At 38.9% G+C, this 20499-nt stretch overlaps 1 protein-coding gene across 1 annotated transcript in view; it reads right to left on the bottom strand.

Annotated features, from left to right (window-relative positions):
• IPMK (inositol polyphosphate multikinase) overlaps positions 1-18747 on the bottom strand; it is a 69006-nt gene extending 50259 nt beyond the window's left edge. The window contains exon 1 of the mRNA XM_074297066.1: positions 18315-18747. Within this exon, the coding sequence (XP_074153167.1) occupies positions 18315-18480 (166 nt within the window). The 5' untranslated portion in view covers positions 18481-18747. The remainder of the gene's footprint in view (positions 1-18314) is intronic.
• Between the last annotated feature and the right edge of the window lie 1752 nt (positions 18748-20499).

Here is a 20499-nt window from a genome sequence, read left to right as displayed (position 1 = left end):
AAACAACATTCATGAACTATTCACATGTAGCTAAGTCTCAAAGATTTGGTATAGAAAGATAAAAGCATATATAAGTCAGACCTTATAAGTGTTTTCTCCATAGTAGTTATTTCTGCTTTGAGCAGAAACTTTGAGGATCTTCCCCTCCCAGATTCATTTACTTATTTGTTTGTTTATTTAGTTTGGGGGGGAGGGGGAACTGGATGAAAGAGATTCTTTGCCTCCAATGCTACTGAGACTTAATCACTAAAAAGATTCAGCCTCAGTCAAACTGAGATTTATTGAAGACCTTAGGCCAGGGTCTCCCATTCCCATCTCCAGTCATCTTAATCCAAATCTTGCCACTGAACTCCAAAGACACTGGAGAAGAATGTGAGGCAGGTGACAAAAATCCACCTAAATTCACTTGTACATCATGGTATCACCTCCCTGATGGTAACATTTTCAAAAACGAAGGGCAAACAACAGCTTTTCAGTATTAATAAAGCCCAAGGTAGGAGCAGCTAGGTGGCACAGTAGATAAGAGCACCAGCCCTTAAGTCAGAAAGACCCAAGTTCAAATTTGGTCTCAAACACTTCCTAGCTGTGTGACCCTCAGCAAGTCACAACCCCAATTACCTCAGCAAAAAAAAAAAAAGGCTTTTTTTTTCCCATCCCTTTGTTATCTTCATCTCCCCTTCAGATATCTTGGGAATTGATTCCCTTGCAATTATGTCTTCTCTTTCTTTGACTCTACAAAGGTACTCTGGTACCTTTCATTATCATAAGAGGTACAAAGAGGACCACAGAAGATAAAATAGACAACTTGGATTACATAAAATTGTAAAGAGTTTACAATAACAAAACCTAAAAGATAAACAAGGAAATAGAAACGAATTTTTGACAAGTTTTTCTAATAAAGGTCTCATTTCAAAAATATATAAGGAATATATTCAAATCTATAAGAGTAAGAACTATTCCTCAAATGTCAAGTGGACAAAAAAGATGGACAGGCTGTTTTCAAGGTTAGAATTTCAAGCTATCAGTACGCTCATGAATAAGTGTTACAAATTACTACAAATTACTACAAACTAGAGAAATGAAAATTAAAGCAACTCTGAGATTCCACACTTTATACTTCTCAGATTGTCAAAGCTGACAAAAGGAAAATGAAACATGTTGGAGACATGACAAAAAAAAAAAAAAAAAAAAAAAAATAGATGCACAATCCATACTGGTATAGTTGTGAATTAATATAACCACTTTATAAAGCAATTTGCAACTAGGTCCTAAAAGTTAGCCTAAATAGCCAGCATTTATACAGCACTTTACAATTTGAAATGAGCTTAGATACACTACCATTGGTAAAACCAACAAAGATATACCTCAAAAAAAAAAAAAAAAAAAATCAAAGAAAGAGGAAAAAATCCAAATGTACAAAAATGTTTTAGCAGCTTTTTTTGTAGCATCAAAGAACTGGAAACTAAAAGAACCTTATCAATTAGAAAAGCGATGAAGAAATTATGGTTTATAAATACAAAGGAAAACAAGAATTATAAAGGAGTCAATTTCAGAGAAACCCAGGAGTATTATATGAAATGATGAGAATCAAAGGGATTAGAACGAGCAGAACACTTTATATAACACTGCGAAAACAAATAACAGAGGTATAGGAACTCTTTCAGAGGACTCATAATACAGCACATTAACTGCCTTGTGACTAAGAGGTGATGGACTCAGGGTGTAGAATGAGAAATATTTTTAGCCATGGATAATGTAGAAATTTTTTGTTTGACCATGTATATTAATAACAATTTTTATTTTCTTCCCCACCTCCCAAGGGAGGGAAAAAGAGAAATGCAATTACTAATAAATGAAAAGAATAAAAGTTTATTTTTTTAATGGCATTTAAGTGGAGAAACTCAAAAAGGCTTATTTGCCTAAACAGTAAGATTTCATAATGATGATTATGGCATTTTAAGATTTTAAAAGTACTTATATATATCACCTCATTTTATTACCACAACAATTATGGGAGGTAGATAGTATTATTATCTTCATTCTACAGATAGGGAAACTAAGACAGAAACAGGTTAAGTGTTTTGCCCAGAGTGACAGTATCTGTGGCTCAATTTGGAGTTCAGGTATCCCCGACTCCAGAGTGGATGTTCTATTCCTTGGCCATCCATCTGGCCATAGGCATGTTGGAGATTAAAGAGACTTGTTTTGCTTGACTACATATTTGATAAAGACTTTGTTTTTATTCTTTGGGGAGAATAAAATATAAATTCCTATTATTTTTTTTAAAGGACATAAATTGGAGACTTTTAAGGTTTGTCAAAAATTTTACATACATTTGGTCCTCACAACAACCCTAGGAAATACAAACTGTAGATACTGAGATACTCAGTTTACTGAGGAAACTGAGGATCAAAGAAATTATATGACTTCTCTTGGGAATAGAGGCAGAGATTTTATTCTGTACATCTTTGGTTCCAAAATTGTTTCTCTAAGGAAATTCCCTGAGGAATCTCAATCCATAGATCAATTCATTCTATTGGACATTTAAATAATAATCTAATACTAAATTATTCTTGAAAATAAAGAAAGCATTTCAAAGTCCTTTAATCAGATAAAAATATATTTAAGCAAGGTAATAATAAATATGTACATATATATTGCATTTAACATATAGTTTAATACATTTCACATGTATTTGACTACCTGCCATCTAGGGGAGAGGGGGAAGGAGGGGAAAATTTGGAACAGAAGGTTTTGCAAGGGTCAATGTTGAAAAATTACCCATGCATGTTTTGTAAATAAAAAGCTATAATAAAATAATTAAAAAAAAAAAAAGGAATTCTTAGCTATTCTGATTAGTGCAATGATACTTTCCATTCCATTCCTTCAATTGCAAAGGGCTTATAATGAAAAATACCATCTATCTCCAGAAAGAGAACTGATGAGTTCTGAAGGCAGATTGAATCATATGATTTTTCATTTTATTTTTCTTGCAACATGGCTTAATATAGAAATATTTTTGCATTACTCAACATCGTGCTGATCACCTTTTCAATGGGGAAACAAGAGACCATAAGGAGGGAAAAAATTTAGAACTCAAAAATGAATGTTAAAAATAAATTTAAATAAATAAAAATTTTCAAAGAGAAAAAAAGATGATATGCAAACCAAGATGAGATTTATAGCTCAAACTCACTAATGATATACACGGAGAAAAAAATTTTTTTTTCTCACAGAATCTAAGACCACAGCAATATAGCCTGAAAATTATTTCCTATAGCCAAAGTGGCTTCAAATCAGGGTTACAAAAGTAGTTCAACATTAGGAAAACAATTAACATAGTCATAACAGCAAGAAAAATAATAAAAACTACAAGGTTATTATAATAGATGTAGAAAGAACTTTTCACAAAATCCATAAAATACTGAGACCTGTGACTTCACTGGAACAAGTTAAACTTCTGGCAAGAAAACTTCTTTTACTATTCCCTGTCAAGTTTATATCTTGGGAGTGGCATAGGCCTCAGGCACCAACAAAGAAGGCCTTGCCCTGGATCATCCAGTTAATATATAGCACTGGCAGGGCTTGAAATGAAGTCACATGGGCTTCAAAGCCAGCTCTATGCACTACACCATTCTGTCTCTCATTTAACCCCTAAAAGCAGGGGTATGGAAGAGTTCTTCAACATGGCCAAAAGCATCTATTTAAAAACAGAAGCTCACATTTTTTTCCATGCAGCACGTCTACCCTCTTAGACATTTTCCCAATACAAATAGGGGTACAGCAATGATGCTCCTTTCCCCCATTGATAGTGTAGTTGTCTAAATGCTAGCTATGGCAATAAGACAAACAAAAAACTCAAAAATATAAAAACCATAAATATAAAAATCAACAAAAGTATCCACATTTATTGATACAAAAGACAATTTACTGATACAAAAAAATAAGCAAGGAAAACTTAGTTAGGATTACAATTAGTTAGGATACAAAATTAATCAAAAAATTATTAGCATTTCTATACACAATAATAAACAGGAAGGAAATTTAATTCAAAATAATTATAAAATGAATAAAATAATCAGGGAGTCAGGAAGGACTACCAAGGAACATGCAGGAATTATACTCTTTGCAGAAATAAAAGGAGATTTAAATAGCTGGAGAACTAGTCACTACTCAGAGTTAGGCCACAATTAATCAAAAGAACAAGAAAATGCACTTGGAAAACAATGGCCTTAGAATCTCAAGGGATATAATGAAATATATATGAATGAGGGGGACACAGCATTATCAGATTTAAAATTATATTACAAAGCAGTATCCACCAAAATTATTGAGTACTGCTTAAAATAACGAACAGAAATAGAAAAGTAGGCCAGTGGAACAGATGAGAAAAGAAACAGGGAAAAAAAAGTGAGAAAAGCAAGCCAGTCCAGTGTGGGGATTTGTTTGACTCTACATATCTGTTACAAAAATTTTTCTTTTTCCAGCTAGGGGAAGAGAGGTAAAAGGAAAAGGAAGGTTAAAGACAGAGTTCCTGAGAAGGGAAGGAGAAAAAAAAAGTTTAAAAAGAGAAAAGAAAAGGTCATTGGAGCTTTTTTTTAAAAATTACTCAGAAGAGAACATTGGGACAGAAGGAATCCCAGGCAAGCAGAATGGCTATGGGGTACATGTGCTGAATTAAACTTAAAAAGAAAAGAAAGCTGGACCTAACAAAGGCTGGAAGTTTCAATCGTCTTTTTCTTTTCTCCTTAAGTATATGGAAAAGCTCATTTTATTTAGTGTAAAGTTCAGAATAAAAAACATTTACATATATATCCATGTGTTTATGTATTTATGTGGATATATGTATTATAGATTATCTATAGAGATATATTGTTCTGCTATTTCCAGAATGGCACAGAGAACACATCTGTTATAAGCAATAATGACACATTTATTCTAGAACTTTTCATCATGGCCCTCTGCTTCCATCCCCACTTTTAGATAGGCTGTATTCACTAAGCCTTCTGGCTTCAAGACCTTACTTTTGCTTCCAGAGATTACTGGTCAGTTTCATTTCCCTTGGAATTCTCTTTTATAGGGAGACAAGAACCCCATTTTATATCTCTGAGACTCTTCTTCATGTAAAAAGAAGCAGCAGATCTTGCTGAAACACTGAATCTTTCAAAAGCATGAACAGCTGATAGAAAATCAAGATGAAATTTCGAGAATATACAGAAAATGAAAATGAGAATCTCTTAATCTATAACAATAAAACTGATGAAATTATTGTTAAAAAGGGAAAAAGGAAAGGCTATAAAAGTAATACAAATACAGAGCAGAAGGGAAAAATGGAGGATGCTAAATAGTGGTTACAAACACTTGAAAAGTCAAAGAATTCAACTGTTAGTCATTATTAAGAAAATCAATGGCATCAAATTTCTGAGGATTTTTACTTGGCCATGGCTTCTTGTTGCCACTACAATCACTGAGAAATTCTTTCTATTCATAGATTTCCTCTTGTATAAACTCCAATTTTCCTTCTACTGTGTGGCACTGCATTCAGTAATGTGCATTTGGCAAAAGACTTCATGGAGAAAAGAGAATCAAGGAAACATTTTTAGATTTTGTTAATTCTAACTAATTTCAAAGATTCTAAGAAAACTGTAATTAACAATAACTGTAATATCATAAAAATATGGCATACCTAATGCTGATTAACTAAAAAAAGTTAAAGTTCCAAAAATCAGAAAATTCAACAGGAGTGTAGGACAGAGAATTCTATATAGATGGGATCAGATTTGGTCAATATTTGTATCATTTGTATTTGCTTATTTTTTGTCACAAAGGAGGATCATAATCTAGGAAGGTACAGGCATTTGGAAAGACTGTGATAGGAACACCAAACACTGTTATTGTCCTTTATATTTTATAATAACCCAAAATGACATCACTGTGTCAGAAACAGTGGCTGATGAGACCAATATGAGCTTGGAATGCTCTGCCACAGATCAGTGTATGTAAACATTTGGAGTGGCTTCTCTAATTTTATGTATTTCACCGTTTCCTTTGGGCTAATTCAATTCTGCTTTGCACCTTCTCTGAGGCGGGTATGCCATGCTGGGTAATCCTATACCAGTATCATATAATCGATTCTGAAATTCTTAAAAGAGAACTTGAGGGTATCCTTGGGTCACTTTTTCTAACCACTTGGTGAGAGCTTGCCCTGTTTGAGTTCTCCACAAAAAATACTTTTTGCCAAGTATACATTTGGCATTCGAACAATGTGGCCAGTCCAATGGAGTTGTGCTCTCTGCAGGAGTTGGAATGCTTGGCACTTTAGTTAGAGAACGGACTTCAGCATCTGGTATCTCACCCTGCCAGGAGAATTTCAGAGTCTTCCTCATACAATTTAAATGGAAGTGATTCAATTTCCTGGCATGACACTAGTATATCATCCAGATCTTATAGGCATACCACAATGAGGCCGTTACAATAGCTCTGTAGACCTTCAGTCTAATAATCAGTCTAATATCTCTCCTCTCTCACTTTCCTTCAGAGCCTTCCAAACACTGAGCTAGCTCTGGCAATGCACATGTCAATCTCAAAATCTCAAAAGAAGCAAAAAAAAACACGCTCAAAAGAGCTTCTTTTAAAAATTCTGAAAAATCACTCTTTGATGTTCACTTGCATTTTGTTTTCTTACTCATTTTCTTTCATTTTTGATTTGATTTTTCTTATGTAACAAGAGAATTGTATGTTTATACATATTGGACTTAACATATATTTTAACATGTATAACATATTAGATTGCTTGACATCTAGGGAAGGGGGTTGGGAGAAGGGGAAAATCTGAAACACAAATGTCAATGTTGAAAAATTATCCATCCATGTTTTGAAAAAAAGCTTTAATTTAAAAAATAAATAATAAAATTCTGAGTAGAAAAATGAAATACTTGCCACTAGGAATCTAATTCCATTGAAATATTTTATATATTCAGTAAATGGAAACTGGAAATGACACCAGAAGCTATTATTCCAAGAGTTAGTACTATCACATTAATTTTATAGCACCCTTTCTGAAAGAATTCTAGAACCAATTTTTTTTTTAAATCTTCTAAAATAACGGGTAGTTCACTTACTATTCTTTATGGATCACCACACTCTTTAGAGGGTCAGGGGGCACTGAATGGAAGATTACTCATCTGAAGCAGCTAGAGAGGCCTATTTTCAACTTTCCCCACCTATTGATTTTTTCTTAAATCATCCTAATTCCTAGATTATTAAATTGCAACAGATAATATTGTATTTAATCAACCAGTTAATCAAGCATTTTTAAAAAAATATTCTCTCCCTCAATCAAAGCTATGGGGGAAAAAAAGTATACCATACCATCAAGGATTACCTCCAAAATATGGAAATTTTAAAACCTGATGAATATTTATTTTTAATAATTTATTTAAGTAATATTATCAACATTTTACTGAAATTAGTCTCATCTACAAAATCAAAGAATAAATTCTGTTGCCACAGCAAACCAAGGAAGTAAGATAAAATATTGCCCTTTAAAATGAGGAGTGGTTGATGATAGTATATCATAATTGTTGTACTTTGAATCATGACAGTTTAATTATCAACAATTATCTGATTTTAAAAGGTGAATATTATTTATCTAAGTATGCTTTTACTGGAAATATACAAACCTATATCAATATCTAAATATAATCATTAAGTAACTTCAGTACCTACTGGGTTCAAAGCTTTGTAATGCAATATGACATATGAAGCAACTTTTATAATCTATTGGACAACAGTTTTGTCCATGGATCCTCACAAAACATTACCAGCAGACCCAAGAGTAACTCAAAACTTGGCATCTTGGAGGAAGTCCTACTCTAGTATATGACTGTCTTTTTAAAAATGGTAAAGTTATTAATTTCTAATGCTCAACCACACACCCAAAAAGTTAAGCAAATAGTGAATAATGAAGGATAATTCATTTAACATCTTTATTAGAACTTCAAACAAACCAGAAAAAATTGAATTAAGAACAAAGAGCACAAGATCTAGTATCTTTTATCTCTGAGAGAAATCAATATTGAGCATCTATTAGCAAAAAGTTGGGGGAGTCTAAGAGTTTCTGTAATTACATCATCCTGGAAGCAGATGCACTTAGCTCATCTGAATAAGATCAATTTATCTCTTAGATCCAAGTTTGTTCTTAACTAAAATTCAACCTAGCTAACATTTATTAAGCACCTTAGAGCAAGCAGCACACACTCATACACAATGAAATCTTCCAGCTCCTACAGTGATTGAGATGAAAGGGGATAAAGAAGGGTAGTGTCAGCCCTCAGCAAGAGAACACTACAAGAATTATTGGCTGAAGACATTAATATTCAGGCAGGGTCTCAAGATGCTTGTCCTAGAAATCAAGAAGTAAGCATAGTATTAGAGGAACTGAGCCCTACCAATCTTGATAGTCCAATTTTAAATGAAACATGGCCTACACCCAGACAAAATGGAGATGCACCTGGAGAAGAAGTCAAATCTTTTCTCCTCAGAAGTTTGGAGTTGGTTTCATCAGGAATCTAAGGACAGAATCTTGGTCTTGAGTCACTTGGTCTTCTCCTATTATAGTGCTTATAATAAGGATTTACAAATAGCTGTCATGAAAGTAATTGCAGCATATTTACTTTTATACTTTTGTAGAGGAGGAGGCATGAACAATTTAATTAGGTCCCACCAAACCAAATCAATATTCAATTCAATTTACATTTTATTTTTACACTTTTGCATTGTGCAAAGTATGGAAGCATACTGAGCTCTGCTCTTCAATTAATTTCCTTCCTTATACTATATATTACTATTAGAACCATTTAATCTGAAGTCCCATATCAATTCTGAAATAATGAAATTGTTTTGCATAATTCTTATTGAAGGTTTAATCAGTTTTTAAAGGGAGGGCCTGATTAGCCTAAGGACTCTTTCAAATGATTAATGATCAGACTAAGCATGAAATCTATTTAATTCTGTCTATACAAGTTTATATCTCCTGAGTTCATCTTTGACCATATGGAAAGGAGACTCTTTAAACTCTACAGCTTAGAGGGAGTGGTTACAGAGAATTAGACAATTTGGGGGAAATAATTTTTCAGAATGTGCCTAGGTAATCATGGCTCTGGTGAAGCAAAGTATTTGCTGAATTCTTAACTATGTCCTACCTTATTGCAGATTTTTTGTAACTCAAAACTGGCTTATATGATAGATTTTCATGGGTAGGATGAATTCTGTCACTTTGAATTTTCTAAGCAAACATACTGAGAATTAGAAATAGTTTAATAAAATTTGTCTTTGGCAGGCCTATCTATATTCAAAACAGAATATGATATTTTTCTTCCACACTAGGCACTAGGAATACAAAAGGAAAATGGAAAACAGGCTCCACTTTCCAGTGTATCAAAGGAACTGATATAGCATGAAAGAACTTTAATACCAAAAAGAACCAGAAAACACTTCCTATAGGAAGTACTAACCAAGCTCATTTTGAGGGAAGATTGTCATCAAAAAGTTTCTTACCTCTGTTATGGAATTGTGTATATATATTCTGCATGGGAAACAAAACCTTCAAAGCAGTGATTGTTCTAGCAAATCAAATTCTTTTGTGAAGCCAAATGTACAGAATGAAATCTTGTATTCTCCATACTTTTTTTGTGATAAAACAAGATAGTAAACAAAATAGTAAATATCCTCACAAATGCCACCATCCTACAGGATGTCCATTCTAGAATCTAAATGGAAGAGGGATTCCAGAGTCACAAAATTTTAAAATTGGAAGGGCCTTTGGTGCCATTTAATCCAAGTGCCAAAGAAATCCTTTTAATATCCATCCTCTTCTTGAAGAATTCCATTGATCAAAAACCCAGCACTTCAAGGGGGCGGGTTCTATTCTGGGACAATGCTAAAGAGTAGGAAGTCCTTGGCTAAAATGACAGGAAAAGATAATGCCAAATGTTGAAGGAGATATGGGAAAATTGGGACACTGATACATTGTTGGTGGGATTGTGAACTAATCCAACCATTCTGGATAGCAGTTTGGAAGTATGCTCAAAAAGTTACCAAACTGTGTATACTCTTTGACCTAGCAGTGTTACTACTAGGCTTATATCCCAAAGAGATCTTAAAGAAGGGAAAGGGATCTGTATGTGCAAAAATGTTTGTGGCAGCCCTCTTTGTAGTGGCCAGAAACTGGAAACTGAGTGGATGCTCTTCAACTGGAGAATGGTTGGGTAAATTGTGGTATATGAATGTTATGGAAAATTATGGTTCTGTAAGAAATTATCAACAAGATGATTTCAGACAGGACTAGAGAGACTTACATGAATTGATGCTAAGTGAAATAAGCAGAACCAGGAGATCATTATACACAGTTAACAAGACTATACAATGATCAACTTTGATGAATGTGGCTCTCTTCAACAATGAGATGATCTAAACCAGTTCCATTTGTTCAGTGAGGGGAGCCATCTACACCCAAAGAGAGGACAGTGGGAGCTGAGTGTGGACCACAACATAGCATTTTCACTCTGTTATTTTTTTTGCTTGCATTTTGTTTTCCTTCTCAGGTTTTTTTCTATCTACATCCAATTTTTCTTGTGCAAGATAACTGTATAAATATGTATACATATATTGGATTTAACATATACTTGAATATATTTAATATATTGGAGTACCTGCCATCTAGGGGAGGGGGTGGGGGGAAGAAGGGAAAAAGTTGGAACAGAAGACTTTGCAAGGGTCAATGCCCATGCATGTTTTGTCAATAAAAAGCTATAATAATAATAATAATAAATAACAAGAATAAAGAATAGGAAGTCTTTCCTGGTATCAAACTTATATCAGCAACTTCCATCCACCATTCCTGATTCTGTCCTTGAAAGCACAACAGGTCTAGTCATGTCATCCCTTCAAAGATGGAAGGGCAAGAGGCACTCCTGGCCCCATCCATGCCAGCCTTTTTTTCTGCAGATTAATCAATCATCAATTAATAAAATATGCATTAAGTAGCTAATATGTGCCAGACACTGGATAAGAAGACAAACACCACTAATTTAAAGATGGATGACAACAACAAGCCCATGGACAGGTGCAACACAGATAGAAGATGATTCAGGATGGCCAAGTGCTAGCAGGTAGAAGCCATGGAGTTCTAAGAAAGGCTTCATGTAGAAGGTGGCAGCTGATTTGGGCTTTAAAAGAAGTCAGAAGAAACCCCATTCCAGACACTGGCATAGCCCATGCAAAGCACCAACCTAGAAACTGGAGTACCATGTCTGAACTCGAGGAAGGAGGCTACCAGTTTGGTTACAGGATGAAAGAAGCCTAATGTATAACAAGCCTGGAAAGGCAGCCAGCCAATGCTCATGACAAGGACTATAAGGACATTCCCCATTCTGGTGAGATGCTCCAGATTTCTTGATTGTGAGGGGCATTGCATTAAGCTCGAAAGCTCTGCAACCCACTCTAAATGAGGTTCACACATTCAAAAAATAAAAGAGGTACAAATATTCCCACAAGAAAAAACAAACTAAGGGTGCCTGTCATACAGAAAATGGCATGTGTGGATGTGAACTTGTGTGTAAGCTATAAGCCCACATGCATGGAAGTACATACGCATCATGGACAGAAACAGCAAATGGTCCCATACTGAAGAGACTCCACTGCTTTGGAAAACTGAATAGCACTATTAATGACCCTAAGCTTCTCCCTGTAACTAAAGCCCATCTTTTTAACCATATTCTTCTAATGATTTGGAAAGGTGAATGACAAGACAACGATAGTGTCCAAAGAACTAAATTTGAAGGGCATTCCAGAAGAGGAAGGTAACTGGCATCTGCATAACAGCAGAAAAGAATGTGCTAAAGAAGTACTTAAGGGACATCAGTGCCCACCTTGTTGCCCATACACTTCCTAACCTGGCATTTAAGACTGGGAGAGCTAGTGACTAATCAGGACTGAAAAAACAACAATAAAACAATTTTATTCTATACTCAAAGGGAGTAAATGAGGCATTAATAATGGGTAATAATAATAACAATAACAGCTAGAATTGCTAGTGCTTTAAAGCTTACACTTTCTCATTTCATCTTCAGTAACCCAGAGATTGGTGCTTTTAGTAACCATATTTTACAGATAAGGAAACTGAGGCAGCAGAAAGGATTACATAATTTGCCCAAGGTCATATAGCTAAGTATGTGAGGTAGGTTTTAAACTAAAGATCAAGTTTCAATTGACTTATGATGGAGAAAGCCATCTATACCCAGAGAGAGGACTTTGGTAACTTGAGTATGGCTCACAACATAGTATTTGCACCTTTGTTGTTGCTTGCTTATTGTTTTCTTTCTCATTTTTTTCCCTTTTTGATCTGATTTTTCTTGTGCAACATGATATTTGTGGGAAATATGTATAGAATAATTTCACATGTTTACCATATACTGAATTACTTGCTGTTTAGGGAAAAGGGTGGGGGAAGGGTGGGAGAAAAATTTGAAACACAAGGTTTTGCAAGGGTGAATGTTGAAAACTATGAATGTTTTGAAAATAAAAAGCTTTTAAAAAATAATAAAATGAAATTTTGAAGAAAAAATAAACTAAGGGCCAATACTGCAAGGTTGACATTATCTAGGCAGAGAGGTTAAATTATTATGAGTCCACATGAGATACAGGGAATGTTTAGCTATATAGTGAATTATAAAGTGTTAGGAGAAGGGAAATAAGGAAGGCATATCAACTGGCCTTGGCAAGTGATTAGATATGGAACATGAAAAAAGAGAAAAATAAAAAAATGATTCCAAGGAATTAAACCGGGATTATGAAATGATTAAAGGAGTCATCAAGAGTAACAGGAAACCTGGGAGCATTGACTGGTTTGAAGAGAGAAGGATGAGCTGACTTTTGGATATGCTAGGAATCCCATGTGTACCATGTTTTGACATTCCGTCAGAAAGGCTTAGATTCAAATCCTGCCTTAGACAGTTACCAGAAGAACAACTTTGGATGGAGTTCAGGCAGATCAGATCTAGAAATATACATTTATAAGTCATCTGCTAAGATGTGATAAATGAATCTGAATAAACAGGTAATAAGTCTAATAGATTGTAAAGAGTGAAAAAGGGCCTAGGAAAGTCTTGGGGAAAGCAAAGGGGAGGGAATTGAAAGATCAAGACAGGGCAAAGGAAACAGAAATGTCACATAGATTTTTAAAAAAAGAAGAAGAAAAGAAAAAACAGAAAGGCCAAGGAAAAAAGAATAAAATCAGGAAAAGGGGGAATCAGAAACAAGCCTGGAAGGACAAGAATCCAAAAGTAGTAAAGTAGAAGATCCTAATAGCTAGGAGATTAAAATTCTCCTTAAGAGATGAAATGATCAATGGGATAAGCTCCTGGAGAGACTGGAAGAGATAAGATTAAGCACCCAAGTAAAGGTTTAGTTAGCCCTGATAAACAGAGCCAACTCATCTTCTGGATGAATGGCAAAAGGACAAGATGAAGATGCAGTAGTATTTAGAGGGATGGAGTAGGAGAAAAATAGAAATTCACAAGAATATATGGCCTCACTCTGCTAAAAGAAAGGGCATTTCCTGAGGGCTGAGGAGAGAGAGAAAAGCTCTGATCAGACAAAAGGAGGGGAGGGAAGAGAGGCAGACATATATGTTCTGGGAAAAAGGATGTTCCAGAGAGTGGCAATCAACTGTGGGTAACCTATTCAAAGAATTTATCCCCATCCAAACCAGAGTAAAAAGTTGGGTAGGGTCAGACCAAGATTGAGGAGAATGAATTCAATCTTATCAATACTATCTTCAAGAGACTGAATTTTTGAAATGAAGACCAAATTTTTTTTCTTTAGGATAATTGAAGAGTTTTCCATTAAACAGCATCTTATTGAAGTCAGATAATACTGAATACTCTGATAGGTGAATACTCTGGCTTTTTAAGTCAATTATATTATACAAAAGATTCAAATTGCCCATTTTAAAGGATTTTCATGGATAGTCAATATTACTATAAAATTCCTATCAATTTGAACTTTTTAAAGATTTTGCCCTCTGAAGACATCCACATTTTTACAATAAAATTTTAATAAACTGCAAGAACTCAGAAGCAATATTCAATAGGAGGAAAATAAATCCCTTACTTCATTCAAGTTACCAAATCTCAATTAACTAAAACCATTAATTGCAACCAAGATGTAGCTTTTTGTAATAGCTACCTATAACACAAATCATATCTACGTAATTTCATTAATTCTTCAAGAACAACTTTCTTTTAAGTGAACCGGTTTACTAACACCTCAAATCCCCAAATATTTATTTCCAAAAAGCTACCTAGGACCATTATCACTCATGAGAACATTTCTTATTTAATTCATGTCTAAACAAAAAGACTAGTTCTCCTAGAAATAAGGCTTCAAGCATGACTTAAAAGTTCTCAAAATTCTGATTGCTTCACATCCTCAGTGGGGAATTTTAAGCCTCTACCATAAGAAAACTTAAGAGACGCTCAAAAATTGCCCTTTGACCATCTTTCTCTACTGCTGGATAACTCTGCCTACTCAAAAAAGCACAGCGGTACCTTGTACTTTCCCCACTGATGGTCCTTTGAAGAACAGGGCCCATGCTGCCAGAGCCTGATAGATCAATGCTGATTTGCCTGCTCCTTCTAAATCTGCTCTCTTCAGAATCTGACACTTTCCACATGGGTGTAAATAAAGAGGATTAAAAAACAAAGCTAAGCCAGATGTCTCATTAGACAACTGGATCCAAAAAGTTGCATCAATAGACAAGTTGAGAGGCTTCTTCCCTACATCATTTCTCAGTAACACTGACTCCTTTCTCCAGGACAATACATCAATTATCATACATCTGTTATATGACTGATATGTGTTAAAGTGCTGGGAATACAAAGAAAGGCAAAACACCTCACATAGGCAGCACATAGTCTAACAAGAGACACAACACACAAACACCTAAGAACACACAGCATACAAGATAGGGAAAAAATGGGGGTAATCTCAAAGGAAAGGCATTAAGATTAAAGACTAAGGAATTTGCAATAACAACAACAAAAAAATTCGGTTCTGCACATATATATTGTACCTAGGATATACTATAACATATTTAATATGTATGGGAATGCCTGCCATCTAGGGGAGGGGGAGGAGGGAAGGAGGGGAAAATTAAAAGATTACACACAATCAGGAATGTTTAGTCAGAGGGACCTGAACAAGGTATATGATAGCTGCTTTCAAATACAGAGATCAGCTTTACTTAATGACAAAGGAGAGAAGAACAAATGAAAGGGCCCTACAGAGAAGCAGATCTGGGTTCAATATAGGAAAAATGACCTAATTACAGCTGATCGCAAATCTCGTCATCTGCCTCCAGATGGTAACAAAGCTGCTCACAGATCACAGATTTCAGGATGGAAAAGACCCTCAAGGCCAGCTAGTCCGATGGTATCTTTCTAGAGATAAGGAACTGGGGTTACATGGCTATAGTCAGAGGTGTAATCTGACTCCTCTAGCTATTGCAAATCTTCAATTTGTAGCTGAATAACCAAGTCAACAAGCATCTGTTAAGCCTGTACTAGGTATACACCAGGCACAGTACTAGCTCTGGAAACTCAATCAATCAATGAAGAGATAGTCTCAGAAGCAGTCTGATTATTGATATTGAGAGATAATGCATAAAATGAAAACGGCCATCATGATAAGACCTAAATGAATAAGATAGCTCTCATTTTACAGAATCAAACTAAGGAAGTGATTTACTCCATACTAATTTAACCAGAACTGGTTTTTTTCCTATCAAATTCTAGGCAAAAGCCAGCTGTATGTGGATTCTCTGCATGGACACAGTTGATACAGACTCGATAATCAACCCCCTTCTCGTACCTGCCCTCCCCCATTACCTGGAGATATAAGTTCAGGGAATAACGTCTAATTAGCCTACATACAACATCGGGCTGCCTTCCAAATCTGACTCAGTGTTTTGATCTGCAATCAGGCCTTTCAGGACTCTGCCTACCCCAGGAGAGATTAGCTTATCTGATTTAATCATCTTCATAAAAGGATCAAGGTTAGTTTCCCTTTATCACCCTCCAGATGCAAGGCTGACAGGGAGGCAAACTGCTGATGACCTGCAAGGTCTCCCACTGCACCCCAAGCCATCTGCTGCCATCCTGATGTCTTATCTGGCCACTGGACCCAAATGGCTCAGAAGGACAGAATGAGGCTGATGACTGTGCACAGGCCTTCCTCAGTGAAATCCAACTGACTTGCAAGTCACAACATCACCTCCCCCAAGGCATGGTCAACCGCAGCCCACTCAGTTTTCCTTTCAGATGGGGAGGCTGACTCGGGCAAAGGCTGGTGACCTGCACTCAGAGATCACAGGTGTGGAGGTGTTGGCTGCAGGTAGCAGCATTTACATCAAGTGTGCTCCAATTCTACTATTGCACAACTCATCCAGATCCATAATCTAAACAACCCCCCTCTGCCCCCTCCAACTCAAGCTGGCCGGAGCAGGAACAACATCAGTGTGGACAAGCAAGAACTTTTGCAAAATCCAGCCTTTTCTGATAACAAAGGCCACGTGGAAAAGGAATAAACTGTTTTCCACCCAGGAAAAAGTTTTCAATTCACAAAATTATTTAGATTTTTAACTCTATCGCTAACCAAGAAATGAACTTGGAGGGGTAGCAAGAAGTTGCTACTTTTAAACATAACGACATTGTTTCTTTTAATAACTATCTTTAAATCCTACTCCTCCCACCTTTCCCCAGAGGGAACAACAATGTATAATTTTGGCCTCTGGAAGTCAAATTTGTCAGACAACGGGAGATTAAATGAGACTGGGGCGGCTTTGCCAAAGGTCTGCCACTTTTATCAGAAGTCGAACGAGCCCTTCCATTAACATCTCCATTCTCTCACTCCGGCCAAGTCTCGGCAGTAAAAGCTACCTAAGGAGAGGGTATGAATGGGCTTCGGCTCCACCCCAACTACCCCTACAGGGGAAATCAAGGCTTTACTAAGAATACCCTGGAAAAGGAGGAGGTGGAAGGGAAGAGAAAAGCTGGAGAAGCCAAGATAAGGCTGACTCACCCAACTGAAAAACAAAAACACCAACACCACCAACACCCCCCCCAAAAAAAGGGCCCCTCGGGCTAAGCAGCAGCGCCCGGACATCCCCGGCAAGAGAGGCGACTTCCCCACCCAGCCCAGTAAAGGGAAGTTCCTGCCTGTCACAACTGGGACCGAACTAACTCCCCAGCCCCTCCTCTCTGGGGGAGAGCTAGAGTGCCTCCCCCCATTTTAAGCTCCGATATCCCAGGCCGGGGAAGTTACCTCCACGTTCCAAGGCAAGATCTTCGACCCCTGAGGCCTCAGTTTCCTCCCGTGTAAAAATGTCAGGATTAGGTGACTCGGGAGCAGCTTAGAGCTCAAATCCCGCTTCAAACACTTACAAGCCCCCTCCCCCTCCTGCCTCAGTTTCCTCCACTGCAAAGCAGCCAGGTGGCCAGAGATAAGTTAGCACAGCCAGGCAGGGAGCAAGGGTGCCCCACGAATCCTTCCCCTTCTCCGATGCCCTCCGTGTCTTCAGGGGGGAATCCCAGGCTCCCCAGCCTCAAAAGGAGGTGGCTCCTCTGCACCCCAACGCCCCTTCCTCACGCCTGGGCCTCGGGTTCCTCACGTTTACGGTTCAGGAGGCTGGAGATGAATGAGCAGGGTACTCCGACCGGAGTGGTCAGTGCGCAAGCATTTATTAAGCGCCCACTAGGTGCTGGGCACGATGCTAAGCCAGAGGATATTTAGGCAAAAAGGCAGTGGTGGCTCCGAGGCCCCGGTCCCGGACAAGCGCACCACGGCCTCCCGAGCCCTAGACGGAGGAGCCAGGGACGTGCTGGCGGGGATTCTCCCCACTTTACAGAAGAAGAAACCGAGGCAGGCGCAGGGGCTGGACCACAGTCACAAACCCGCGTCATGCCGACCCCAAGGCTCACCCCGGACCACGTCTGTGCCTTACAGCCCCAAGGGCTCGGACCCCAGCCCTACCCTGACAAAGCAGACGGGGGTCTCGGAGGGGGAGGGGCCGCCTCGGCTCCAGGCTCCCCTTCCCGGCTCGGCCCGTCCCCGGGCGTCAGGAGGAGCCCGCGGGACACCGAGTCCGGGGGCGCGGGGCTCCGGCCGCGGCTCGGCCCTTCCCGTCCCCAGGAGGAAATCCGGGCCCGGGGGGAGGGGCGCGGCGGCCTCGGGGCGCGCGGCGGGGCCAGACTCACCCACTTTGTCCTTGCCGTACATGTGCCCGGCCACCTGGTGAGAAAGCGGGACGCAGCCGTTGAGGAGGAGCGGAGGGGGCGGCGGGGGCGGCGGGGGCGGCGGCCTGGGGGGCGCGGGGGAGGGGGCGGCCTGGCGCAGCCGCAGGGCTGGGGGCTCGGTGGCCATGGCGGGCCAGGGGCGAGGGGAGCTCAGGCTCCGCGCCGCTGGGGGGCCCGACACCCAGGCCCCGGGGGGCCCTCCGGGGCCGGGACCGTGACGGGCGCCGCCGCCGCCGCTACTGCTTCAGCTGCCTGGGGCGCGCGCTGGGGCGCGGGGCCGGCGCCCATGACGTGCCTAGCACCCGCGGGGCTCCGGCTCCGGCCGCCGGCAGGGATAGCGCTGCTGCCGCCGCTGAAGTCGCTGCTACCGCCGCGAGGAGAGTCGACCAGAAGCGGCCGCACGGGCGGCCCCACGATAGCCCTCAGGGCCGCGGAGGAGGCCCCGCCCCCTCCCGCACGGACCCCGCCCCCGGCCGGGACGGCTCCGCCCACTGCGTGCAGCCCAAGCCCCGCCCCTTCGACGGCGGTTGGAGGGGGACAGAAGGGGAGGAAATAAGGGAGAGCGCGAGAGGGAGTGTCGCGCGTGCGTCCTCAGCCCTGCCTCTGCGCGCCGCTGCCCTGCGGCTACCGAGCACGCCTGGGGGGCGGGGACAAAGCCACTGAGCATGCCTGAGGGAGTCGCCTAGTCCCTCTTAAAAGGACAAGAAAAAAAAAAAAAAAAAAAAAAAAAAAGCCCCTCTTCTCTGGACTCATTCAGCCACCTGGCCGCTACTGAGCGTGCACCGACTCTGCCCTGTGAAGGGGACCGCCCAGCCTCCCAAAGCCTCCCTGAGGACTGTGGCCTCCAAGTTAGCCCAGAAGTGAGCACGCCCGCTCCCGGGGCTGAGAGCGGCGCGTCAGTCCTTCCTTAACTATTGCTAATTATTTGTAGTAAATAAAAATTGAAGAAAGAAGTAGGCTGGGGAAAATGAGCCAGCAACAAAAACTAGACCAGCCAAAGCTGCTCCGGGGCAGTGTCAGGGCAGACTAAGACTCCGAGCTGGAAGAAGACAAAACTTCTAGCCTCAAAGAAAAATGCCGACGAGCCCCAAGGCTAATAAGAATTTCTGGAAGAGCTAGAGGAAAAACTGGGGAAAGAAATGAGAGTGATGCAAGAAAATTATGAAAAGAGAATAGCTTGCTTTGAGGCACAAAAAGTCACTTTCTTTTAAAAAGAAAAATTGACCAAATAGGAAAAATAGAAAAGTTCACTGAAGAAAAGAAAATTTCTTAAAAATTGGAATTTGATGAGTGGAAACTAGCAACTCCATGAAAAAAAAAAAAAAAGACACAATTATTTTTCTGTTATTTTAATGAGCAATTATTAAATTAGAATTAAGTTGTTTTTTTTTTTTCTCCTTATGTCCTCTATCTGAAGGACATCGCTGATAAATGATATTGGCCAAAATGCTCCGGGGAATGTGCTTGGAAATCTTAGGCAGGACCCCTAAGGATATTGGGAGATCTGGTTAGAATGTAAATAGAATCCAATCTAGGGAAATTCCACCCAGTTCTTGAAGGAGAAAAACTACCGAAGTGATCTTTGTCTAGATTGCTGAAGACTCTTGATCTAGCCATGTTCTCAGCAGGAGGAGCTGAAGAACGTTAGCCCAACTCATTAATATACCCAACCTCGCATTAATTGTTCACTAATCTGTGTTGATTCTCATCTGTAAGGCATTTTCTAAAAGGATATTAAGGCTTTCAGTGTCTCCAAAGGCACCACTATCAATTTGTTGACCATCAGGTAGTCTTATTAACAAACTGATTATTAATATTTGGAAACTGTCCTTTGGGCTTCTCATCTCAAAACAAAGCCAGAAGAATGAAAAAATAAAAAAAAATGTAAAATATTTTATTAGAACTGACCTGGAAAAAAGATCGAGAGATAATTTAAGAATTTGATGATTTGAAAGCCATAATTTCAAGAAGAACCTGGATATTTTATTTCAAAGAATTAGTGTTTTCAACAGAAAACTGCTCTGATATTTTGGAGCTACAGAATAAATAGAAATTAAACAAATTACTTCCTGTAAGAGATTGCAAAATGACAATTCCCAGGATTATAGCCAAATTTTAAAGTTCCCAGGCCAAGAAGAAAATATTT

This window comes from Sminthopsis crassicaudata, chromosome 2 (assembly GCF_048593235.1).
Source record: "Sminthopsis crassicaudata isolate SCR6 chromosome 2, ASM4859323v1, whole genome shotgun sequence".
NCBI classification, from domain to species: Eukaryota; Metazoa; Chordata; class Mammalia; order Dasyuromorphia; family Dasyuridae; genus Sminthopsis; species Sminthopsis crassicaudata.
This window is presented reverse-complemented; position numbering and strand designations above follow the sequence as displayed.